Below are 27,492 nucleotides of genomic sequence, written 5' to 3'. Positions count from 1 at the left end.
GTTGCAGCGGCATAGCGTCAGTAGTGTCCTTAACAACCCTACCAACTTTTGTATCGTCTGCAAACTTGGACATTAAGCTTGATATACCATCATCAATATCATTTATAAATACAGAAAACAACAATGGACCCAACACTGAACCCTGAGGGACTCCTCTAATAACATTAGTCCACAATGAGTAGTGTCCATTGATTACCACTCTGTCATCTCCCCCTCAACCATCCCTTTATCCATAGCAGCAATTTGCCTCCAATGCCACACTTCTCCAATTTGTGCAGCAGTCTTCCATGTGCAACAGTATCAAAAGCCTTTGTAAGATCCAAGTATATAATATCAAAGTTATTCCCTGCATCCAGTTGTTTTGTGACTGCATCATAGTATCCAATCAAATTGGTCAGGCAAGACTTCCCCGTAACAAAACCATGCTGTGTCTGAGCTATAACTGAAGTCTTCTAGATGATTCTGCAGTGTTTCTTTAACCAGTGCCTCCATTAATTTTCCTGGAACAGAAGTTAAACTCACAGGTCTATAATTACTTGTGTCAGCCTTTGATCCTCCTTTGTGAACTGGGGTCAAATTTGCACATCTCCAGTCTATGGGTACTTCCCCTGAGTCCAAGGAAGCGCTCATAATTATGGCTAGGGGCTTGCTTGCTTCCTTTGCTGCCTCCTTTAATATAACTAGATAGATCCGATCCACCCCAGGTGCCTTTCTTGTGTTTATCTTCATCAATTTCTCCTCCACTTTACTCTCAGTTATTACAAGATTATCTAGCTTACTGTCAGAGTTGAATACACCTCTGGCATTCCCCTCGCTGAATAACTCCTCATGTGTGAATGTTGATGGAAAATATTCATTTAGTTTGTTAGTTACCTGAGCAGGATCATCAACAGTTGAACCAACGTTATCAAGTGGACCAATCTGATTCAGCCCCTTCCTTCTAGAGTTCACATAAGTAAAGACCTCTTTGCTGTTTTTCTTTGCATCCCTTGCCAAAGATTTCTCGTAATTTTCCTTCGCCTGCCTAACCTCCTTTGTAACTTGGTTACAGATCAACTTATATCTATCATAGGCTTCTGTGTCACATGTTAATTTATACGTATACCATGCATTTTTTTTCTCTGCCATATGTCTCATTAGTTCATCTGACATCCATTTAGTCCTAAACCTTGAACAATATTTCTTAGTTGGTATGTAAAGCCTAGTAGCTTCCAAGGTAAGTTCTTTGAAGGCTTCCCATTTTGAATTTGCTGTTGGTAACATCATCAGTTGGACCCACTGTATAGAATTTAAATACTGTCTCAGACCATCGTAGTCGCCTTTACGAAAGCAATAACCCTTCCCTTTACCCCTGATGGTAGTTACCTCTTTGAGCAAATCCCACTTCAGCACACTGTGATCACTGCCACCTAGTGGTTCCTTTATCTGCAGATTCTTAATGCATGAAGGATCACTACTGGTAATCAGATCAAGAGTATTACTCCCTCTAGTTGCCTCCCGAACATGCTGATGTAGAAAACAATCATCCAATAAAATCAGAAAAGCCTTGCTAGTGTGTAAGTGACCAACCCACAAATTCCGGTCAATATCTAGGAAATTAAATCCCCCATTATAAAGCTCTCTGATTTACTGGCCCACTCTGTTTTCCCTGTACAGTTTCTTATTATACTCATCAGAGTCATTAGGCCTATAACACACTCCTACTCTCAATTTTGATCTCCCAATGCTCATGTCACACCAAACTGACTCGATACTGTACTGTCCAGCAATATCGACTGGCTTCACTTCCTTGGATTTTATGTGTTTCTTAACTAATAGCCTAACCCCTCCTTCCTTCTTTCCTATCCTGTCTATCCTTCCTGTTCACATTGTATTCCTCAAATTCCAGTTCTGCATTCCTTATATCTGTGTGACACCACGTCTCTGATATCCCAACCATATCTGTCTTTGATGTTTTGAGCAATACCTCAAATTCATCAAATTTATTTACCAAACTCCTAGCATTGGTGTATACACAAGTATACATGCACCTGTTACTATTCTTAGCTACTCTAACACAACCCATGTGTTTACTTGTACTACAATGACTCCCAGCATTCTCTGAAATACCCTGCATCTTGTTTTCCAGGCTGCTGCTCATTCCAACAGAAGCAGTGCAAGAATCAAAGTGCAAGAAGCTGAAGTGCAAACTGCTCGTTCCAAAGAAGCAGTGCAAGAATCAAAGTGCAAGAAGCTGAAGTGCAAACTGCTCGTTCCAAAGAAGCAGTGCAAGAATCAAAGTGCAAGAAGCTGAAGTGCAAACTGCTCGTTCCAAAGAAGCAGTGCAAGAATCATTTCAGATATGATCTTAGCAAAGCTACTAGAGAATCACTAGTGGCTTTACTAAGACCATATATGGTATGATGGATGTACACTAAACTTTAAAAAAAAATTTAGCGTTCAATGTCTAGTGAATGCTTTTTTAACACACTTTGGGTTTCTCTTCTGAAGTAGAAAAACAGCAAACCAAAGGAATGTCTAACCACAATAAGATCCTGAAATAAAATTTCAGAATCTCATCACAGTTGGATATCAAATGTAGCTTGCTATGTACAGTAATTTCCTGCACAATTTGGACTGTATGTATACACAGGCTTCACGCACAACTTGGAAAAATTCATTTGATTATGCAAAGTCTCACTAGTACTGTATATCAAAATCTGTATAAATTGTGATGAAAAAACAGCATGAACTTCAACCAGTTCACAGTTATAATTTTCATTCAACCTTCACCTTTCTGATGAAATTCAAATTTTAATTGTTTCTTAAAGTAATGAAAAAAAAAAATTGAGATTTGTCCAATTTTAATGAAATTGGAATGGTTCAAAAAATGTTTCTAAATGAGCCAAACATTAAATTTCATAAAAATCTGTTCATTAGGAGTTATTATATTTGGATAGATGGACATGCCGAAGTAATTTTATACATTAATGAGCAGGCCTCAAAAAAAAAAAAAAAAAAGTACAATCAAAAACAACAAAATATTTTTCCTATTAAATAAAAATGCTGTGATTCTTTAAATTTCACTGTATTGTGATTGCATTTTACCTGTTTTTTTTTTTTTTTTTTGCAACATTAATATGCATGTTATTATTCTAATTTGTTTCTAATTATTGAATATGATTTTTTGTCATATGAATTGTACAACAATGAATTTAAATCATCATTAGAGCAATAAAAATTGCTATTTTTTTGTTGTCCATAATAAAAGTAATTAATATTATGTTAGAGAGAGAGAGAGAGAGAAGAGAGTGAAGTTTATACATCATATACAAAGAAAGTGGAAAACAGTAATAAAACAATCTCAAGACTAATTTTCAAAAATATTTCTTAAATAATAATCATAATCTGATAACACCTGCTTACTCTGTTTTCATACATGTTATTGGAGTAATCTACTAACTGACAATACCAGTTATAGTGACGCTTTAGAGCACAATACAGCAACTAAAAAAAAAAAAGAAGAAAACCCAGCCTGAGATATTATATATTTAAAAAGAATTTTAATTTCAAATAATGAGATTTGAGATTTTAAATATGAAAAAATTTATTTACTAAACATGTATTTGTCAAAAATAAATAATTACTAAAAACATCTGATATTTAAAATTAATCAATTCACAACTGCAAAATTACTGTGCAAGTGTTTTTAATTAAACTTAAATCAGCATTTCTGGAGGTCTTCATTAAAGAAAAAAAAATTTTTTTAAAATTTAAAGAGACTACTACTATACAAGAAATCTTACAGACTTTCAATAATATTCAACCTAGGCTACAGTTTACCTTAGAAATTGAGAACACGAACAATAGGTCATTAAATTTTTAAAATTTACCCTTACTCGTAACATGAATGACATTCTGTTTAAAATATACAGGAAACCTACTAACACCGGCATGTTTTTACACTATGACAGCTACCTACCATCCCTTCATGTATAAAAGATCAATCATGTCAAATCAATTCCTAAATGCCTTTAAATATTCTTCGTCTGAATTGACTTTAAATGCCGAAATAAAAATATTCGAAAATAGATTTCAAAATCGCGGCTACCCCTGTCTGTCATTAGACATTAAAGAACAAGTGGAAAATATACTGAACCAAATTACTCCGAATAACAATGGTAATAAGAAAAAATATTTTATTTCTGTGCCTTGCAAGAACTAGAAATGGAAAAATATGTTTACCTTGGCCAAGAAATTTCAACAGATGGAAACTGAATAGCACATAACATTGGGATGGCAAGCATTTGGAAAACTTAATATAGTCTTAATAAAACAAAAGAGCACAAATTCAGAGATCAGTTCAGGTTCAGAGAAGGATGTGGGACCAGAGAGGCAATAGGAATATTAAGAAGACTAGCAGAAAGAAGCATGGAAATAGGAAAAGATCTGGCAATTATTTTGTTGATCTTGAAAAAGCTTTGGACAGAGTGAATTGGGTTAAGCAGATAGAAGTCCTAGGAAAGGCTGGCCTATATAAAGGTTGTTGTTTTGTTGTTTTTTGTTATTTGGTTTTTAGGAGCATTAGCAACTAAGGCCATATTGCTCCAGGGATATGCGGTGTTCATTCCCTGACCTTTCCGCATCCTCCGTATTTGGTGGGCATGGGCTCAAACCCCGGTCTAATCAAGAAGCATGTGCTACGCACTGCTGCTCCTGCCCACCTGGCTACGGAGGCGCCCTATATAAAGGAGATATAAAACTAATTTGGGAACTTTACATGGGACAGACAGCTGTGGTTTGGATTGATGGAGAGGATTCAGAAGAAGTAGACATTGGTAGGTGTGTAAGGTGTGTAATGCAAGGATGTTCCAAAGATTAAATAGTCCACCTTACTATTTAATATATATGCAGAAGCATTGATGAAAGAGTACAAAGAAGAGCAGAAAGGAGGTGTAAAAGTAGGAGGGGAGAAGATAAAGGCAATAAGATTTACAGACCAGGTTTTGATTGCTAATAATGAGGAGGAATTAAAGAGCTGCTTGGATATCTTGAACAGCAAAGTGAAGAAGTACAATATGAAGATTAACAACAAGCAAACCAAGATAATGTTAACTTCAAAGTGGCCAAGAAGAATCAATGTAACATTAGATGGAATAAGATTGGAACAGGTGGACAGATACTTGGGAAGCATAATGACAGAAAATGGGAAAAGGCCTGGACGCAATACAAACAAGAATTGCAAAGGGCAAAGAGGCATTTAGTAATACAAAAGAACTATTGAGAAGTTTCAAGAAAGAATTAAGAAAGCAAATGGTGAAAAAATTAATATAGGCTGTTGTACTTTATGGCTCAGAGACATGGACAGTGGGAAGAGAGGAGATCAGATGGCTAGAAGCCTTCAAGATGTGGGTGTGGAGGAGAATGGAAAGGATGAGAAATGAGGAAGTTTTGAGGAAAGTAGGAGAAAAGAGAATGTTAGTAAAAGAACTAAGAAAACAAAAGAACTTTATAGAAAATGTTCTGAGAAGAGAAAGCATGCTGAGAAAAGTGATAAAGGAGAAAGATGTGTAGGAAGAGAACTGTTGGGAGGAGGAGAATTGGAATGATGGATTGGATGGGAAGAGGAAAAGGAAAGAACAAGATAGAGAAAAATGGTGTCAATGGAGTCCTGAACCTGCCTGTGGGCAGAGAACTTGAAGAAGAATATAGTCTTCACGACAAACTTGCTACTCTGTCTCAAACAAAAATTTTTGTTCAATGCATCCTCCCTGTCCCAACATATGGTTGTGAAACATGGACATTGAATGCCAAAGCTTTACAAAGCCACACAGAGAAGCATGGAGTGCTGAATTTTGAACATAACCAAAAAAAAGACCAAAAAAAAAAATGTGAACAGATTTGCCACAAACCAAGACTTTGTTCTTTCAGTGACATCACTGAAAGAACAAAGTGCTTAAAATGGAAATAGGCAGTTCACATATCAAGAAGAACTGATGATAAGATGGAAAGCCAACATACTAAACAAACTTTGGAATGGAAACCGCTTGACTCTCAACAACCAAGAAAAAGACTAAAGATGAGGAAGATCAATGAAATTGTGAAATTTGACAGTATACAATGGCAACAGAAAGCACAGACCACAGTTGCTGGAAATGCGTTGAAGAGGTCTTCATCCTGAAGTGGATCGACAATGGCTGATAATTATATAATGTAATCAATAATTTTTTTTTTCCTGACAGAACACACCAAAGCATCATTCCAGAAGTTAACTTGCAAAAATAAAAATTTGCATATTTAAAATAAGAAATCGTACTAAAGAGTATGATGAAAATATGAATTTGTAGAAATGTTTATAAAATTTGTTTTGTTGCTGTAAGAGAATAAATAAATAATATTTTTTAAATTAAGTTTTCTAGGAAGCTTTAAGTTTTCATTATGAAATTTACTACCTACTTTTGTAATATGAAAATAGCTTTAAATTTGTGCATTTGGTGCCATTTTTTTAAATGTCCCTTGGGAGGGGAAGAATTATACTCTCCTCTCCTGATGAGAATACTCCATACCTACTGATTGTCAAAGTAATCCAGAAGCTTATATTTTTTTTACAGGGAAGTTTAGTATGAGGTTGCAATGTTGCTGAAAAATCTTGTTGAAACCAACAGGCCTCATTAACTTGAGCAAATCTAGTAGCTAGTTCATAAGTCAAACTATTGTGATAATATTAGCATAGCACCCTTGCATCATCACAGCTATTACCCTTCCATTATCATCTTAAAAAAAAATATGGGCTGATTATGCTATAAGATGAAATTGCACATCACACTGTTACCCAATGCACAATGGTTGTTACAGGTGGAATTGGTGAGGGTTTTCTTCCAACCAATAATGATAGTTTTCTTTATTCACAAAACCATCTAGAAGAAAGTGGGCTTCAACAGACATCCATAAATTGTGAATAAAGTCTTCATCATGATCCATATGAATTAGCATTTCTTGACAAAAATTTTTATGCACAAGGAGATCATTGAGGTTTTAATTCTTGCAGTACCTGTACCTCGTATGGAAGGAAATTTAAGTCCTGCTGCAACATCCATCATACATGCTGATTGGATAAGTTCAACGAGAGTGAAAGCCAACATACAGAACACTTTGGACTCTGCAGGAGAGCAGTGCTGACAGCTGCAATATTTTTTTGGTGTGGGGACACTTCTTATTCCACCTGGAGGCTTCGTTTTGAGAGCAAAACCAGTTCAAAATTATGTACCCATGCTTTAATGGCATGAGCAGATGGTGGAGGATCTTTTGCAGCTTAAGGTGAAAATGTAATAAACATTAAATGAAATCAAAAGTGTTGTTTTTGCAAAATTCCTTGATGGTGAAAACACATTGTCCATCACTCCACTGTTCCATGGTTACTAAATAGTATGATGGAGAAGTATATGTAGAGTGATATAATTCTCCCCACCACACCAGTACCAAGAAAACCAGTTTTTAAAATCACCTGTTTTTCCTCCCTTATCCTGTACTATCCTACTACTGCAGAGAAATCTTTCAAATGACTCTAGTTTGGAACCATAGTTATAATATTTTTCACTGTTTTCGTTGATAGAACACAGACTCCAATTTATTGCACTTACTTCAATGACCGTGTGAACACACTATAATAACAGCATTAGTAGAGGCATATGATACAAGAAAGCAAGCTTATATACAGCACCAGCCAAAAAAAAAAAAAAAAAAAAAAAAAAGCCTTCCTATTTCACCCATATATTCGCTTCATATGTTTGTCTAGTTTTGCCTTGAATTTATTTAAGCTGTCAACTTCTACAATGGCAATCAACCACCCGCTAGCTAAAGGCAAATTTCTGCACAACTATTCTACAGCGGTCTTTCCTCGATTTGAATTTATGTCTCCTCAAGCAAATTTATTCAAATCGAGGTCTTTCCTCGATTTGAATTTATGTCTCCTCTTGCTCAGATTAGCAAACTAATCTGAGCAAGAGGAAGAATCCCATCAGCACTGAGCATGCTCAAACCATTCAAGGCCTTACATTCAATCAGATCACCTTGCAGGTGCCAGGTCTCCAGACACTGTAATTTGCAAAACTTAAGCCTTTTTCATAAGAGCAACCAGCTAAGGTAAAGAAAACCCACACGAGAAGCATGCAAATGTTCGATGAAATTTACTGGTAAAAGTACTTTGCCGTAACGGCAGTTGTATTGTTGCTCACTCGGTAAACAAATGGTGGGTGTTATCCATCAGGAGTAGAAGTAGAATCTCACAGGAGCTTGAAAACATCTCGAAGTGAAGAGGGTTACCTGACCTTTTTTCTTTAGAATCACTAATTGAATCACGAACAGAGTCATATTGGAAGTTCTGGCGTCATCAAAAATGTCTGTAATGTAGTTTCACCAGTACTCTTTTTCGAAGTTTGCCGTGCTTCTTGTGTGGGCTTCCTTTACCTTTGCCTTTTTTTTTTGTAATAAACAATTTATCCACTAGTTGACCAGTGATTCTAAAGAAAAAAGGTCAGGTTACCCCATCCACTTCGGGAGAGTTTCAATCCCCCATGGGATTCAATTTCTACTCCTGACGGATAACACCCACTGTATGTTTACTGAGCAAGCAACAATACAAATGCCGTTACGGCAAAGTACTTTTAACGGTAAATTTAATGAACTTTTACGTGCTTCTCATGTGGGCTTTCTTTACCTTCACCAAGCAACCCTTTGTTCCATTCACTAATCTTGTTGCCCTTCTCTGTACTCATTCCAGCAGATCTACATCCTTACTAAAATGTGGCCTCCAGACCAGTATACAAGGCGTGACCTGGCCACTGCTTTATTATACAAGGGGATAATCACATCCTTTTTCCCTGCTAGAAAAATTCCTGTATATCATTGACAAGACACCATGAGCTACTCTTGCAGACTGTCTGCACTGCTCAGAAAACTTCATATCTGACTGCACAATTACCCCCAGGTCCTTTTCATTCTCTACCACCCTCAGTGTAGTACCACACAGTTGACGTTACTCTGTGGTTACTGCTACCCATATGCAGTACTCTAAATTTGTCAATGTTAAACTTCAGTTGCCACCTCTCAGCCCATCTGCTCAACTTTTCTAGATCCTGTTACAGTAGCGTATTGTCAGCGTCATTAACAACCCTGCCAACCTTCGTGTCATCTGCAAACTTACACATTAAGCCTGATATTCAATCGTCAATATCATTAATAAATACAAAAAACAACAATGGACCCAACACTGAACCCTGGGGGACTCCAATAATAAAATTGGTCCATGAAGAGCAGTGACCATTGATTACCACTCCCTGTCTTCTCCCACTCAACCATCTCTTTATCCATAACAGCAATTTGCTCCCAATGTTACACTGCTCTGATTTATGCAGCAGTCTTCCATGTGCAATAGAATCAAAAGCCGTTCTAAGATCCAAGTATATTATATCAAAATTATTCTTTACATCCAGTTCCTATGTGACCACATCATAGTATTCAATCAAATTGGTGAGACAAGACTTCGCCTTAATAAACCCATGCTGTGTCTGAACTATAACTGAAGTCATGTCTAGATGATCCTGCAGTGCTTCTTTAACCCGTCCCTCCATTAATTTCCCCAGAATAAAAGTTAATCTAACAGGTCTGTATTTATTTGTGCCATCCTTTGGTCCTCCTTTATGAATTGGGGTCACATTTGCACATCTGCAGTCCAAGGGTACTTCCCATGAGTCCAAGGAAGCTCTCATAATTATAGCTAAGGGTTTGCTTACTTCCTTTGCTGCCTCCTTTAATATAACTGGATAGATCCCATCCACCCCAGGTGCCTTTCTTATGTTTATCTTCAACAATTTCTCCTCCACTTTGCTCTCAGTTATTACAAAATCATTTAACTCACTGCCAGAGTTTAATACATCTCAGGCATCCCCCCCCTAGAATAACTCCTCATGTGTAAATGTAAATGCAAAATATTCATTCAGTTTGTTAGTTACCTGAGAAGGTTCAAAGTGGACCAATCTGATTCATCCCTTTCTTCTAGAGCTTACATAAGTAAAGAACTCTTTTTGCTGTTTTTCTTTGCATCCTTTACCAAAAGATTTCTCATAATCTGCTTTTGCCTGCCTAACCTCCTTTGAGACTTGAATACAGACCTGCTTTTATCTACCATAGGCTTCTGTGTCACCTGTTAATTTATATTTATCTCATGCATTTTTCTTCTTTGCCACATGTCTCATTAGTTTATCTGACATCCATTTAAGCCTAAATCTTGAACAATATTTCATAGTTGATATGAAAAGCCTAGTAGCTTTCAGGATTAATTCTTTGAATACTACCCGTTTAGAATTTGCTGTTGGTATCACCATCAGTTAGTCCCACTGTATAGAATTCAAATACTGTCTCAGACCACCGTAGTCATCTTCACAAAAGCAAAAACCCTTCCCTTTACCCCTGATGGTAGTTACCACTTCGAGTAAATCCCACATCAGCACACTGTGATCACTGGCCCCTAGTGGTTCTTTTATCTGCAGATTCTTAATACATAAAGAATCACTACTTATAATCATATCAAGAGTGTTACTCCCTCTTGTTGCCTCCTGAACATGCTGCTTAAGGCTTTGTTTACTTCCTCTGTCCCCCTCCTTTAATATAACAGGATAGACACCATCTATCCTAGGTACCTTTCTTATGTTTAACTTCAACAATTTCTCCTCCACTTTGCTCTCAGTTATTACAAAATCATTTTACTCCCTGTTAGAGTTTGATAAACATCTGGCCTTGAATAACTCCTCATGTGTGACTGTAGATGCAAAATACTCATTTAGTTTGGCAGCTATCTGAGAATGATCATCTACATTCAAACCATTGATATCAAGTGGACCAACCTGATTCATCCCCTTCCATTTAGAGTTTATGAAAGTAAAGAAGTCTTTGCTGTTTTTCTTTGCATCCTTTGCCAAAGATTTCTCATAATTTGCCTTTGCTTGCCTAACCTCCTTTGTGACTTGATTACAGACATTTGTATCTACCATTGGTCTTCTGTTGCCTCACAATTTATGTGCATCCCATGCATTTTTCTTCTCTGGATCAGAAGTTTCATAAGAACAGAAGTCGCGAGTCTCATCAGTTCATCTGACATCCATTTCGGCCTAAAAATAGAACAGTATTTCTTATTTGGAACACACAGCCTAGTAGCTTCCACAATTGCTTCTTTGAATGCTTCCGATTTAGAATTTGCTGTTGATAACATCATCAGTTGGTCCCACTGTACAGAAATTAAAAAATCTCTGAGGCCACTGTAGTCACCTTTAGGAAAGCAAAAACCCTTCCCTTTACACCTGATGGCAGTTACATCTTTAAGTAAATCTCACATCAGTACACTGTGATCACTGTCACCCAGTAGTTCCTTCAACTGTAAATTCTTAATGCATAAATAATCACTGCTGATAATCAGATCAAGAGTGTTACTCCCTCTTGTTGCCTCTCTATCATGCTGCTGTAGAAAACAATCATCCAATAAATCCACCAAAGCCTTGCTAAGTGTGTGAGTGACCAACCCACAAGTTCTAGTTAATATCTCGGAAATTAAAATCCCCCATTATAAGACAATCTGATTTACTGGCCCATTATTTCTCTGTTCAGCTGTTCATTATACTCATCGGAGTCATTTGACCTATAACACACTCCTACTCTCAATTTTTCTTTCCCAGGCTTATGTCACACCAAACTGACTCGACACTGCACTGTCTGCCCATTTCAAATGGCTGCACTTGCATAGATTTTGTGGTTCTTAACTAATAGCATAACCCCTCCTACCTTCCTATACATATTGTACTCCCCAAATTCCAATTCTGCATTCCTTATATATCTGTATGACACCACGTTTCTGATATTTCAACAATATCTGCCTTCGATGTTTTGACCAACACCTCAAATTCGTCAAATTTATTTAGCTCCTAACATTGGTGTACATGCAAGTATATATGCACCTGTTCTTATTCTTAGCTACCAAGAAGGTACTCCTTCTTGGTAGCTAAGAGTAGTTAACAGGAGCTACCAAGAAGGAGTACCTTCTTGGTAGCTCCTGTTAACAGCAGAGACCAAGCTGAAAAAAAGTTTATCCCTTGAACCTTGCACAATCTCTCCAGGGCCAAGTTGATTGACAAGGCTCTCACCATATTCTCCCTCCTATCGTGTCTGTGCAGAATTGCACACACTTTCAAATTTAACCCTAACTCAAGGGTTTTTTCCAACATTTACCTGTACTTGTTAAGTAATTCTGCCAGCCTTCTACTCTTAATATCATTAGTGTCAACATGTAGAACAATATCATCTTTTGTGCCCTTAAAAGATATCTGCTCTACAACATCATCAACCTTTGCCCCTGGCAGACATACCCTGGTCCTGTTCCACCTATCCTTCTTGCAATATGAATGCACTTGCAAAAATTGCATGAAACATCAAAACATGGCATATATAAGAATGGAAAAGCACATAACTCAAGCAGCTCTGCCAATAATATATACATGAGTCATAAACACAAACATGAGCAATGGATTAATGAATAGGTAATGAAGTTATGACCAGGAAAGTTCTAAAGCAGCCATATCCCAAAGTAAACCATATAAACTATAAACGAGATAGTCAAAAGAACACCATAGGCATGGAAAAATAGATTGTTTGTTTGTTTGTTTGTTATTTGGTTTTTAGGAGCATTAGCAACGAAGGCCATATTGCTCTGGGGATATGCGGTGGTCATTCCCTGACCTTTCCGCATCTTCCATATTTGGTGGTCACGGGCTCGAACCCCAGTCTAATCAAGAAACGTGTGCTAAGCACTGCCCACCTGCTACGGAGGCACCAGGCAAAATAGATGAAAATTATCAAACACAAAAGGGAGAATACAAAGATCATCAATGAGAAACCCTAATCCTTGCATGCTCCAAAAGATTGCAGTCCTATCATCAACTGCATGATAGTAATGTTGAAGTGTAAGCCTGTGTAACTATAACAACCAATGGAATCTAGATAAAACAAAGTGAAACCAATGAACAAAAAACACTGAATTAAGTAATATAGTTAGTGTCGAAGATGAGTATTGCATACAGGCCTGGAGGCCTCATTTTAGGAAGGTTGTAGAGCTGCTGGAACGAGTACAGAGAAGGGCAATGAGATTGGTGAATGAAAAAAAAAAAAAAAGTTGCTGTTACCAAGAAAGGCTTAAGTTATGCAAATTGCAGTGCTGGAGACTAAGCACCTGCGAGTGATCTGATTGAGGTGTATAAGGCCTTGGACAGTTTGAGCAAGCTCAATGCTGATGGGATTCTTTCACTTGTTCAGATTACACACCTGAGGCGACATAAATTCAAACTGCAGAAAAACAATTGTAGAATAGATGTGCGGAAATTTGCCTTTAGCCAGCGGGTAGTTGAAGTGGGAACAAACTTCCCATCTGTCGTAGTGGAGGTCAACAACTTAAATGAGTTCAAGACAGAACTAGATAAGCATTTGAAATGAATAGATGGGTGAAAGGAGAAGGGGTTTTTTTTTTTTTTTTTTTTTTTTTAATTTGGCTGAGCTATATAGTCGTTATAGTGGCACTGCGTGTAGTGACTGTGTTAAAATGTGCTCTCAATTATATTAAAATTTGGTGGTTTAAGCATAAAAAACTGAAAATACATCTTACCATACAGAAGAAGAGGTACAGAGAATTCATTAGACACATGTTATATCTGTGTGGTAAAATATTTATGCTCTAAGATTAAAATAACAGTTTAACAGTTAGCGCATTTGAAGAATACAGAAGATTATGCAGCTGTTAATGCTATGTGAAAGGAGTGTAAATTTGAAATACAGGAACGAATATTTTAAAATGTAAGAAATGTATTTCATTGGAGGTTGAGACTGTGCGAATTAGCATGAAAATATGTTTATAGTAAGGAAACATTGCATTCTTTATGGTTTGGGAGTAAATTATTTTAAAATATATTCAACATAATTAATTGGAAATAATGGACATTAATTAGACATTGAAAAAGGAAGAACAGGAATAATAGCGTCACCCTATAAATAAATTCATTGACTGAAGATATAATAACTACTTGTGTGAATCTAATGAATAATATATACCCGTTTATATACAGTAGACTCTCGATTTTCCAGGATAGATGGTAAAAAAATATTCCTGGATAATCGATTTCCCGGTCGGTTAATCCAAAAATATAGTAAGTCCCTGACATACGCAAAAGATACGTTCCAGGACTTCTTGTGTAAGTTTAGATTTGTGTAACTCGGGAATGACTAATAAAATATTGCTACTATATTCCTGATATGCCAAAATTACAAAATCCACATAATATCTTCAGAAGAATGAAGAAAAATAGTTATATATTTTTAATTAGTTCAATTAAAAACTTTATCTGGGGACTGCAGTGAAGTAGCCAGAGTGGCACATAAGAAAAGAAAAACATAAAAAGGAAGAAAAAACACGTTATTGTACTGTAAAAACTGGCATATATTTCGTAGCCTTGGTTATTATAGTTGACCTTCATTGGTGCTGACCGTTTCTTGTATTCTATCTTTCTCCTTTATTATGTTCACCGTTGCCACTAACAAATCTGAATTCCATGCAATACGTGTTAATGTTTGGCCATTTTCATACATCCTTACAATTTTCTGATCCAACTCGATCGCTTTCCTTTTCTTGGTAGATTTACTAGTACTGCTGTCACTTATTCTCTTAGTTGACACTATGATAATGGTCAAAGTGAAATTTTCTGAAAAGAACTTCACAGGGTTAAGGCAAAACTCACTATTATCACTCCACGCGAGCTGACATTTTACTAAAGCACATTTCTGGAGGTTACTGCCATAAAACAATAAAAACAATTTGCACTTTCCGCATTACTGGGCTCTACTGTTTGTGCAATTAATTATAAATAGGTAGTAAACTCGATCTTATTGCATTTGCGATAATGCCGATAGCTGGAATTCTGTGAGTTTTTACATATGGTGAAATGTGTGTCCCCTTCACTTGAAATCTTCAGTCATATAAAAAAATTATAAATAATGTAATGTAAGTCCAAAGCTACGTAAGTCGGGGACTTGCTATATCGAAAAATGTTCAGCAACCTACGTAAAAAGTATGTCGATAGATAAAGAACTTGCCATGCACTACTTGCATGTCCAATATGATGCTTCCCTTTATTTTTTACAATGTCACATATAGTTTGGTCACCAACATTATAATGGTTCTTTAGAGATTTAATGGCATTTTCAAACTTTTGAATAATTTCAAGTTTTTGTTTAAATGAAAGCACAACTCTTGCATTTGCCCATCATTTTCGCAATTTATAAACAAAAAAAAAAGTGACGGAACACAACAATCAATGCGACGCACTAAAACAAACTAAACATTTGATTTTTTTTTTTTTTTTTTTTTGAGTGGGAGGTGTGAAGGCAGCGGGGTTGCAAGATAATAGGCACACTAAGCGGGGTTGCAAGATAATAGGCACACTAAGCGGGGTTGCAAGATAATAGGCACACTAATTTCCTAATGATGACTTATAACACTGCTCCTTATCGCTTATTTATGACTTACAAAACATGTGTTTATACCTATTCTATTGTATTACTTGAATTTTATGATTTCTGGTTGATTTTATTTGGAATCTTGAAGTGTCCTGGTTAATCCGATCCCGGTAAATCGAGAGTCTGCTGTATATAGACGACCTCTGGAAAACCAGTTAGCCTCCTGCACTAAGTGGAGCTCTACTGTAGTCACCTTTCATCTTCAAAACCATCTCGTGGGATGCACGATGACTCTTCCTATGACTAAAGCCAGCCTCTTTCAAAATCGGCCATGTGGTAGGCAAGGGCATACAACCACATTATCTGATGCCACAGAGACCATAACAAAACTAACTCCAAAAACTGCTGTTAAAGGAAGACCTGCAATGAACTTTTGGGCATGACATTTTGTGATGCCACTCGTATAGCAGATGATTAATGCAGTTGGAGGAATTTGTTGGTGGCCACAACAGCTCCTCAGGAAACTATGTGACTGGAAGAAGATGATATAAGCTTCCTTTCTTGCCTCTACTAATGCTAACACCTGTAGTCAATGCTTTTATAATTGTTTAGTAAAAAAAAAAAAAAAAAAGTTAAATTCACATGAAAAATAAGTTACAAAACTTACCTCCACTGCAATATATAAATTAAGAAGGAGAACGCCTACATTATAACCTAGTAAGGTCCATTTAAATTGAAATGCTGGCCGACATTCCATTATTTTAGGTCCCCAGCGCACAATCATCAAATAAGTAATAACAAGAATAATTGTTGGTACAGGTGAGCTCATGAGAGGCCAGTCTGCTACTCTTTTGTCTAGAAAAATAAAATATCATCCTTTTCAATATATAAATACCATAACACTACACGGTTTAAATTAATATTAGGCAAAAAAAATAGCTGAGATTCAATTAACAAATAAGCCTCAAAACATGGAGCATTAAAATTAAAATAAAAATTACTAACATTTTTCTGAATATTTTTGTTTCAGAGATATACACAGGGCTGGATTTACAAATAAGCTAAACAAGCTACAGCTTAGGGCCTCTCATTACAAGGGACTTTGCTCCATCTTAAAAAATCCTTTTTTAATACTGTCACAGGCAAACTGTAAGAGAGAAGGGCCTCATGCATATTATAGCTTAGGGCCACAACAAGTTTAAATCCGGCCCTGGATATACAAATATGTTAAGTGAAAGACATTACGTGAAAATTGAGCTAACAATTAAAATTACTCTCTTCAGGGCAGTTATATTAGTTTAGTACACCAAACATTAGCTTAGTACATTGAATGTTCTGGATGTAAGATTTCTCAATTACATTACATAGTCAATAAACATATTGTTGTCTTTAAAATGTGCAGTAAAAATATTTTAATTAAGCATCAATATAACTTTGCCTGCAAAGTTATATTGATGCTTATGTATGTTCCTGCAAATGTATGAACTTTAATATAATTTACTTTATCAATTCACTTTCCAAAAAACTGATGATAATAAGAATAACATAGTTTCCAAGAGACAACACACAGGCTGAACTAATTAATTTAAAAATGAATCACTAATAACTATATTTAAAAAATTAAGTTTACTCAGCCTCTTAAATAAAGTATTAGTATAAAGCATGCAATCATTACAATGATTGCAAGCTTTGATGAGGGAAAAAAAAAACTTATACCAGGGTTTTCAACCTTCTTTTAGGGAACATTTCTGAAATAGGGAGTCCATGTGTAAGTAAATTACCTTCTGTTATTCTAAAAGCAACAAATAGTTTTTAATGAGTGCACACAGGGTAAATGAAAATCTGTGAAATCTGAGGGGAGTAACTTTGAAATTAAACTGTAACATGAGAATGCTTGAACACCTGCAAGTCCATGTGGTAAACCCTGATGAGATGATTAAATGAAAAAATCCAGAAAATGAAAAAAATATAATTTCAGGTGCTGTCTTTGGAACACATTACATGTTGCCAATCCCTCTAAATTATACACTATTTACAGACACAAACAGTGCATTACAGAAATGTATACCGGCAGAGAATGCAGGAAAATTCTTATCATCTGAACTTCAGGAATAAATGTCAAGATCACAGCCTAAGATAGCACACTACAATCAGAATTAAATAACAACTGGAAGGCCTAAGAAATGAGCCTTACAAAAACTGTGAGTGAAACTATGTAAACATTCTGAACCCCTGTGGTAGGGACTCTGGCAACCTCTCACAAAGAGAAACTTTTGAAATAATTCTTAATTTAGCCCTCCCTGAGTCATATACTACACAGATTAAACATAAAATCTAAAAATTGAAAATTAGCAGAAATTAAATTGATAAAAGATTTTTAAAAAATTAGCATCAATTACAATACAAAATGAATTTGTAAAATTAAACCAATAAGAAAAATACTTGAAACTAGTCAGTGTGACTGATTGCCCAAGTCAGTCACATGAGAAGAGAGGCAATAAACACACCTACACACATGACAGAACAAATAGAAAATTAATACAAATTAAACTAATGTCAACTGAATTAAAATTAAGATGCTAATTAATAAATTAATGCAGTGCTTTCTTAACTTTTTTAATGCAGACACGCTTTATGTGTGTCAAAAATAATTCAATACCCTCACCTTTTTGTTCGTTATCTTTCTAAGTTAATTAAAAATGCAACTGAATACAACTTCCTTTCTACACACAAGTTTAACTAAGACCACCTGAAATTGACTACTTTCTTAGTTATTATCCGTAATTAGCTTTCAAGGAAAAAGAATATGTCCAGAACTCACCAGCCACTGAATATGAAGCACATGAAGAAATAAATTAGTTTTTTAATTTTGTAACTTTTTAATGTATTACTCAATAATTGCATTTTAATCAAACAATTACATCAATATATGCAGCAAAAGGAAATCAGAATGAAAACAATGTTGATATGATGAAAAAATTTGATGACATCCTTTGGAACATGGTGCAACACCACTTTTGAATGCTGTGAATTAATGGAAGGACAAAAATTAAAAACAGACTGACTATTTGATTTACTGATAGTTTGAATCAATCCATTAATCTGGTATAACATATTAATAGCCTAAAACCTAACAGAAGCGCCTAACGATGTTTATGTAAAATTAATATAAAGTAAATTTATATAGAATTAAATTAAAGAAAACAAAAGAAAATATACAATAATAAGCATTTCTTATCATAATAAACAAAAATACGGCAATTGGAGTTTAGCACCGATAAATACAAAGTACTTAATCTGGGTAGCAATAATTCCAGAATAATACACCATTTCATGGTACCAATTCTCAAGGTTGTGAAGAATGAAAATGATTTAGGGGTAAAGTTCAAAATGAAGTTCTCTGAGCAGTGCAAACAGGCTGCTAGGAAACCTTGTGGGATTCTGTGATCAAAGTTCTCAGTTCAATGGCATATAGAAATTTTGACAGTAGGAACAATGAGGTGTTTATTCTGTTGTATATACACAATAGTTAAGACCACACTTTGGATACTTCATACTGGTTTGGAAACCTCATTTTAGGAGTGCAGAAAAAATTAGGGGAACAAAAGAGCACACTTACCAAGAAATATATAAGTTCTGTAAACTGCAGTATCTGGAAACTAAGCATCTGCAAAAAGACCTGAATGATATATTTAAAGCATTGAACAGATTTAGTATACTAATACTGACAGCACCTTTACTGCTTCTTGTGTGGCACACACAAGTTAAGATGAATTTTAAAATGGATGGTTGCAAAACATATTTTCAGATATTCGCTTTTGGCACAAGTGTAAGTGATTCTTGGAATATCCTTACAAACTTATAGAACTGGTTACTGTGAATAAATTTAAAAGTAGAATGGAAAAATCATTAGACAGAATAGGTAAGTGAAGTGACCAAATTTTTTAGATAAATGAAGTGACCAAATTTTTCGTGGATCCTGTATAAGCTAGGTTTCTGGCCTCATAACAAAACCAGTCTTTTTTGATTTCTTTAAATTTATAATTTTTCAAGTTTCAGTCAAATAAAAAATAAGGAATTACGGATCCTTCAGCTAATAGCTAAAAAATTTTTCATATCTTGAGAATAAGTCCAAAGAACAGGGGTAATAACAAAACTGAACATAATACTTAGAGAAGCAGCCTGAAACTGTGAAGCAAAATTTGATACTTTAAAATGCTAAAAAGATATTAAAACATATTTCAAAATAACAAATCAAAGCATACCTGCAAATTTCAGTGTATCCATGTATTGAATATAAAGGTGTCCTACAGTACCACTCAGATCAGGAAGTCTTACTAATTCCATTATATTATTTAGTAGCAAAGGGCTGCACTGCTTGCTTTGAAAACCTATAAATAAAATTGTCTTTAGAAATGATAATTTCTAATTTTGCTATGACACTTAAGTTATATTTCAGCTGTTGATAAAGAGTTTTTTTTTCCCTAAAATTCAAATGTTTTATGTTTCTCATGAATGTAAAGTGATTCTTGGTAGTTCTTAGATGGAGGTGTAAGTGCCCCCCCCCCATTAAGTACACCGGATTTTTATCCTGCAAACCGACCATTAATGCACACTCTTCCACAGGCATACCCACAAGCACACGTATTGAAAATTAAACCCTATCCTATCTTTCTTTTATAATAATTTTTTTATATAAAAAAATCATAAATTTTTTATATATATATATAAATATATATATTTTTTCCCACCAGTATGATTTTTAAATTATTTAATTAATGCAATGGGATCCCAAAGAATTAGAAGAAAATCAGTTATGCAGAGTTGGTATGGATTTCAGACTAAAGATGAATATGGCTAAAACAAAAGTAATGATGAACAAGTGTGCACAGAAAGAAAGAAATATAATCATTGAAGGAGCAGTAATTGAAAGGTGGATTCACATACTTATCTGTGACAAGTCATTAGCAGTAATAATGATAAATTGCTGGAAGTTAAGAGAAGAATAAATTTTGGATGGATAGCATAATAAACCAATGTATTTTCACCACCATGACTTATGGAATTGAAACTTGGGCATTCACCAAAAGACTGGAGGGAATCTGAAAACTACACAGCAAAGAATGGAATGAATTATATTAGGAATCAGACTGTTAGATAAGAAGAGAAACAAACCCAAAATAAAGGACATTCATATCAAAACTTAAGAATTGAAATGGTCTTGGGCAGGGCACAGCTCAAAGACATGATGACAGAAAACAGAATGGTACCCAAGAAGAGCTAAAAGAAAACCTGGAAGACAACAACAGAGAGAGACAGACGAAATTCATGAGTTTGTGTATAGTAAATGGATGACCACTGCACACAACAGATGGAACTGGAAAGTTGCTGGAGAAGCCTTCATCCTGCAGTGGATTGAAAATCGCTGATGATGATGATGACGAATGGGGTCAATACTCATAGCAAAAGAAAATTTGCTTTCACAATGAGTTGCCATAATATTGTAATACTTTCAAACAAATGTCTGAAAATAGTAAAACACCAGGAGTAGTGAAACTGTCTCATATTTTAAATAACAGGTTAACCTTTCTCTAGCATCATTTGTGTGACAATAGTATAATGCATTATGAAGGAATGTTTGTTTTGCTGGCTACAAAAAAAAAAAAAAAAAAAAAAAAGAACAAAAAAGTCCTCTGAACACCATGTAATTTAATATTAATTAAACTGCAAAAATTAATTTTGACATTATACAGGGCGATTCACTACCAGTGTGACAAACTTGCAGGAGGTGTAGGGGGCACAAAGACGAACCGGAATCACATAGCATTGCAGGGTCCGAAATGCCTTCGTCATGTGGTAGAGGATGTTGAATGGGAGGTCACGTGAACAGCGATCCCTCTGGAAGTCAGCATTTGCGAACCGTTTCTGTTGAAGAAACCAAGTAGCAAAAGTCCTCCGGAGTGGATAATCCGCAGGCTCCAATAATTGGACGCATTGCAGATGGTATGAACTCATTTGGTTTGTTGACAGTATCCTCCATACAGTGGATTGGGAAATACCCAATCGTTGGCCTATCGCTCGAGTACTCTTACTCTGATTGCCTTCTGCAGGACGTAGGACATTCTCCTCACTGTCTGGCATCCTCGTCGTTCGCTCTCGATTCATGGTATCTCTCGTGAAACAACCAGTCTCACGTAACCTTCAGTGCATACGTGCAAAAATCGTATGATGAGGAGCACGCCTGTGCGGGAAATGTTCCTGGTACAAGCACAGAGCGGTGCGCCCGTTACAGTACGCAGCTCCATACGCAAGGTGCATGTCGGCCAGTTCAACGTTTGAATACTCATCCATCCTACTGCCTCGGGAACCGGTTCGCAAATGCTGACTTCCAGCGGGATCGCTGTTCACGCGACCTCCCATTCAACGTCCTCTACGGCATGCTGAAGGCATTTCGGACCCTGCAATGCTATGTGATTCCAATTCGTCTTTGTGCCCCCTACACCTCCTGCAAGTTTATCGCACTGGTAGTGAATCACCCTGTATACTTATTACTTAGATTTCAGAAAAGCTTTTGATATGGTCTCGGAGCCAAGCATCTGAGAACTGTGTGGCTGGAGGATCCCTCTACCCGGACTGAGGTCAGCTCCCACGCTCACAGCTCACTGTAACAGACTATCGCTCAGTGACCGCTTTCTCCCCAGGGAGATGCTCCCCACAATCATTTCAATTGACAGCGACCTCTGTAGGTTTGTGAAGGATCGGAGGTACCGAAGACAGATCCTTAAGAGCCTGATCTTGGCCAGGCAAAGTGCACATTGATAAGGGCAGCATAATAATGCCCAATATATTGTAAATAATGTTGAAAGCACGATGTCTTTATGAATGTGTTGCAAATAAAGTCAACAATATCTTTATGAATATAAATAACATAATTTAAATATGAATATCTTTATTATTTCATTGTAAATACTGTCAAAAGTATATATCCTGTAAATAATCTGACACTGATTCCATTTTATTGTTGGCTCTGGGGGATGAGCCCGAACTTCGATGTGGGCCGCCCCGTTCCCCCAAGGATATTGTCCACCAACCAATGTAAAACCCCTGGCATTGCTGCTGTGAAGGGTCTATTGTATATACCATGTTTGTATACAATAAAGATTATATATATATATATATATATATATACAAATATATATTATTTCAGGTAAAAGACTGTTGTACAGATTGAAGCAGAGTGGGGCAAGTTACAGCTATGGATAAAGGGGTAGCTGAGTGAGAGAAGACAGAATAGTTATCAATGGGCAAAGCTCTTCTTTCACTAACGTTATTCTCAAGTGGGTTCCCAATGTTGTTTTTGATATTTATTATTATTTTTTTTTTTGTTGTTGTTGTTGTTGGTGCATCGGCTTCTGTGGCCATAATGCACCTCCCAAGGTTTTTGCAGTACTTTGATCCAAGCCCGAGGCGGGATTTGAACCCGCGACCTTTGGGTTGCTTAGGCAGGCACTTTACCCACCCGGCTAGCCCAGTTGGCCTATATATTTATTAATGATATTGACAAAAGCATCTCGGGCTTCAAGAAAAGTTGCATACTGCATTTAGACTAGTTGATGGGGCTCCAAACAGAAGGCAACCAAAGCATACTGAATAAAAAATGTATATTCAGAGTTGGAATTTTTAATCTGATTTGTTACAGCAAGCAGAATGTCAGCAGGTCCTTTTCCAAGATGAATCCATATTTTTTGCCAAACTGCATAGAAGATAGATATTTATGCAATTAGTCTAGACACAATAAGAGTCTCATAAATTTTGCCCGGAATGGGTAACAGAGTTCTGGGCTGATAAGACCATCAAGCAATAGGGTCTTTATCTAGATTCTTAAGAATTTTCATGGGCCAACTGTCCATGCTTCAGGAAAGATAACAAACTTCCAGCATTAACTATATACTAGAAGCATTATTTACACAGCCACTTGATAAAAAAATGTTTGCTTATATCAACTTCAATGAATTCTATTCCTGGTGTTTACCCAGACCTAGTTAGCATTAGTTTTTTGGTTTTTGGTTTTTTTTTTTTTTTAGGAGCACTAGCAACTAAGGCCATATTGCTCCGGGATATGCAGTGGTCATTCCCTGACCTTTCCGCATCCTCCGTATTTGGTGGTGACGGGTTCGAACCCCGGTCTAATCAAGAAGCGTGTGCTATGCACTACTGCTCCTTTCCACTTGGCTACGGAGGCAGTTAGCATTAGTAGAGGCATATGATGCAAGAAAGCAAGCAGTTGCTCTTGACATTTCAAAGGCTTTCAATCATTGAGGAAAGACAGATGTAGGATAGACGTGCGGAAATTTGCCTTTAGCCAGCGGGTGGTTGGTTGGTGGAACAGACTTCCATCCCTTGTGGTGGAGGTTGATAGCCTAAATAAGTTTAAGGCTCAGCTGGACAGGTATTTTGAACGAACAGAGGGGTGAAGTGGAAGTGGTTTTTTTTTTTTTTTTTTTGGCTGATGCTGCATAAGCTTGCTTTCTTGCATCAAATGCCTCTACTAATGCTAATGTTTGGGCATAAATGTCTTCTAAACAAGCTTCCATCTTATGGTTTTCCAACTGTTTTTTGTAATTGGTTATCCAGTTTTCTCTCTGATCGCTCACTGAGGGTGATGGTAGATGACCCTCTATCTTCTAACTTCTCCACTAATGTTGGTTCTTTTCCCCACTCTTTTCCTCTTGTATATTAATGACCTTCTTCCATTGACCGCAAATCCTATCTGTAATTTTGTTGATGACAGCATATTGCATTCCAGTTTCCAGCTTGACAAACCTTGCACTGCTCGATCAGCTTCAACTTCTCGAATATCCGCTACCAACTGCTTAAATGCCGATCTCCAGGTAATTCTCCAGTGGGACAAAGACAACTTAGTTGATTTCAATCCTTCTAAAACTCAGTCTTGTCTTATATCTCGCAAAAAAGGATTCTTCTGCTCCTATGCTTATCTTTGGTGACACTCCTATTTCTAGGCAAAATGATATATCTCTTTTGGGGATTACCCTGACTTTTAATCTCTCTTGGCACAAGCTTATTACAAATATTGCTTCCTCTGCATCTAAAAAACTTGGTTCTCTTTGGCTCTCAGAATTACTTTTCTTCCAAACAGCTGCTCACTCTGTATAAATTGCAAATCCGCCCAGCCATGGAATATTGTTCCCACATCTGGGACAGTGCCCTCAAAATCTCAGGCTTCTAGATCCCATCCAGAAGAGGGCAGTTAGTTAATCAATGACTCCTCTCTAACAGAGTCTCTCCACTCACTGCCTCATAGACGTACTGTTTCTGCTGCATGCCTTTTCTACAGATACTTCCATGGGCACTGTTCTTCTGAATTGGCTTCTATAATTCCTGCTCTCTCTTTCAAAACAGTCCGAACACATGCAGCCACCAGCCAACATCTATTTACTGTCCAACTACAAACTCACAGAACCAACATTTCATCTTCCTTGTTTATTCATAAAACTGCCATTTTTTGGAACAACCTTCCTTCGTATGTCTTTCCTGAAAATTAGTCTACAGAAGTTCGAGTCTAATGTCAACAAATATCTTCTTTCGTCTTCTCAACCTCCAACCCAAGCATGGTACTAAGTATTATAGGTTCTAATACCTCTCGTGTTTGGGGTTTTCATAAAAAAAAAAAAAAAAAAAAAAAGAAAGAAAGAAAGAAAAAAAAAGTTATTCAGCAATCACAACATGCATTTCTTAAGATGCAATCTTATATGACCAACCTGAATGGATACTACGATGCAGTAACAAAGAAACTGGATGCAATAATAACTTTTTTTTTTTTTTTTTTATAAAAACTCCAAACATGAAAGGTATTAGAAACTACAGTACTTAATACACTGCAAGGGTTAAAGGTTGAGAAGATAAAAGAAGATACTTGTTCAGACTGTCTGGAAGACAGTGGGAATTACAGAAGCCAATTCAGGAGTGCCCTTGGAAGTATGTATAGAAAAAGTATGCAGCAGAAACAGAATGTGTATGAGACAGAGTGGAGAGACTGACACTGTTAGAGATGAGTCATTAATTAACCTAACTGCCTCCTTTGAATGGAATCTAGAAGCATGAGAGAGGTTTTGAGAGCACCATCTCAGACGTGGGTACAATATTCCATGGTACGGTGGGATTTGTGGTTTGTACAGGGTGAACAGCTGTTTGGAAGAAAAGTAATGCAAAGAGTGAAAGAGAAAACCCAGTTTTTTAGATGCAGAGGGAGCAATATTTGTAATGTGCTTATGCCAAGAGAAAATAGAAGTCAGAGTAATCTCCAATACAGATATATGACCTTGCCTAAAAATCAGAGTGTCATTGAAGATAAGCATAGGAGCAGAAGAATCCTTTTTTTGCAAGAATCCTTTTTTTGAGACAGGATTGAGTTTTAGAAGGATTGAAACCAACTAAGCACTCTTTGCCCCAGTGGAGAATTATTTGGAGATTAGCATTTAAGGAACCAGCAGTATATATTCAAGAAGTTGAAGCAGTTAAGGAAGGGCAAGCTTTCTCAAACTGGAAAGTGGAATGCAACGTGCTATCATCAGCAAAACTATGGATAGAATTTCCAGTCAATGGTAGAAGGTCACTAAAAAAAGAGAAAGAGAGTGGATGAAAGAACTGAACCTTGGGGAGCACCAGCACTAGTGGAGAAACTAAAAGAGAGAGAGCCATCTACCATCACCCACAGTTTATGGTTAGAAAGAAAACTGGATACAAAATTACAAAAACAGTTGGCAAACCATAAGATGGAAGCTTATTTAGAAGACCCTTATGCCAAACACAATCAAACGCCTTTGAAATGTCAAGAGCAACTAATTGAGTTTCACCAACCTTTTCCATTGAATTTGTCCATAGATGGTTAACATATGGCAGAATATGGCCAGTGGATCAACACTGACAGAATCCAAATGGCAATCGTTGATCAGATGGAACTCAAACTGCCAACTGCCAACTCAAACTATCTTTTCTAGATAGTTTGAGTTGGCAGTTAATTGATTTCTCCATTATTTTAGAAATTATAAAATAAATGCAATGGGACGATAATTGGAAGGAAGGGATTTGTCATTCTTTTTATGAACTTTCTTGATATGAGTCAATTTCCAAGCAGAAGGAAAAACACCTTTGGAATAAGAAAGTGGAAAAAGGTGACACAGAAGAGAAGTAAGTTCAGGAGCACAAATTTAAAGAACAAGTGAAGAAAAACCATCAGAACCTGAAGCTTTCTTAGCATCAAGATTGTTCAAAATCCTTCTGACATCCTTTTGATGGAAGACCACAGGAGGCATTGAATGTAGTGTACTGGGAATAGTGGAAGGTGGTTTACCAAGATCATCAATACATGAGTGGAAGAAAAATAGGATGCTAGCAGCATGTCAGGGGCTCACATCTGGTGAGTATGAGCTTGGCACACCCAGAGTCCTGAGCTGGATATCATCATTCTTCTATTTCTTTGAAATTCCCTTCTACTCACTCACTCTCTCTCTCTCTCTCTCTCAGGGTAATTCACAAATTTTTTTTTTTTCTGGCTGGTGCAGCATAAGCTTCAGGCTTCCTTGCACCATACAACTAATAATAATAATATCAGATTTATTGTGACTGTAGTGGCAATAGAACTGGTTTTGACAGAGGGTGAAACACAGATGGGCAAAAGTTATGGCCAATGGCTTTGGCAAGAGACCAGAATGCTTGACTACCATTTCAACAAGGAGCTAGTTTTCTACCCTTAGCCTGTTCGAGATCTAGTTTAGACTGATTAATAAATGCTTTACAATTATTGTGAACTTTGGTGTAGGCAGAAAATGAACCTGGAGATCTGGATACAAGCTAATTGCAATGTGCAAGATTATCTTGAATCATTCCTTGATTTGCGCAGTTTTTTATTGCATTAGCATTAGCATTAGTAGAGGCATTTGATGCAAG

The 27,492-nt window shown here is 36.4% G+C and overlaps 1 protein-coding gene across 1 annotated transcript in view; it reads right to left on the bottom strand.

The window, feature by feature from the left end:
• LOC150086294 (very long chain fatty acid elongase 4-like) overlaps window positions 1–19,903 on the bottom strand; it is a 70,453-nt gene extending 50,550 nt beyond the window's left edge. Inside the window, exons 1-3 of the mRNA XM_090374854.1 lie at window positions 19,791–19,903; window positions 16,193–16,380; window positions 3,406–3,486 (exon numbers count right to left, since the gene is read on the bottom strand). Coding sequence (XP_090230980.1) covers window positions 3,406–3,486; window positions 16,193–16,380; window positions 19,791–19,872 — 351 coding nt within the window. The 5' untranslated portion in view covers window positions 19,873–19,903. The remainder of the gene's footprint in view (window positions 1–3,405; window positions 3,487–16,192; window positions 16,381–19,790) is intronic.
• Window positions 19,904–27,492: the final 7,589 nt, after the last annotated feature.

This window comes from Mastigoproctus giganteus, chromosome 5, assembly GCF_048544385.1.
Source record: "Mastigoproctus giganteus isolate SK-2022 chromosome 5, ASM4854438v1, whole genome shotgun sequence".
NCBI classification, from domain to species: domain Eukaryota; kingdom Metazoa; phylum Arthropoda; class Arachnida; order Uropygi; family Thelyphonidae; genus Mastigoproctus; species Mastigoproctus giganteus.
The sequence above is the reverse complement of the archived record's forward strand: the minus strand, read 5'-3'. Positions and strand labels throughout refer to the sequence as shown.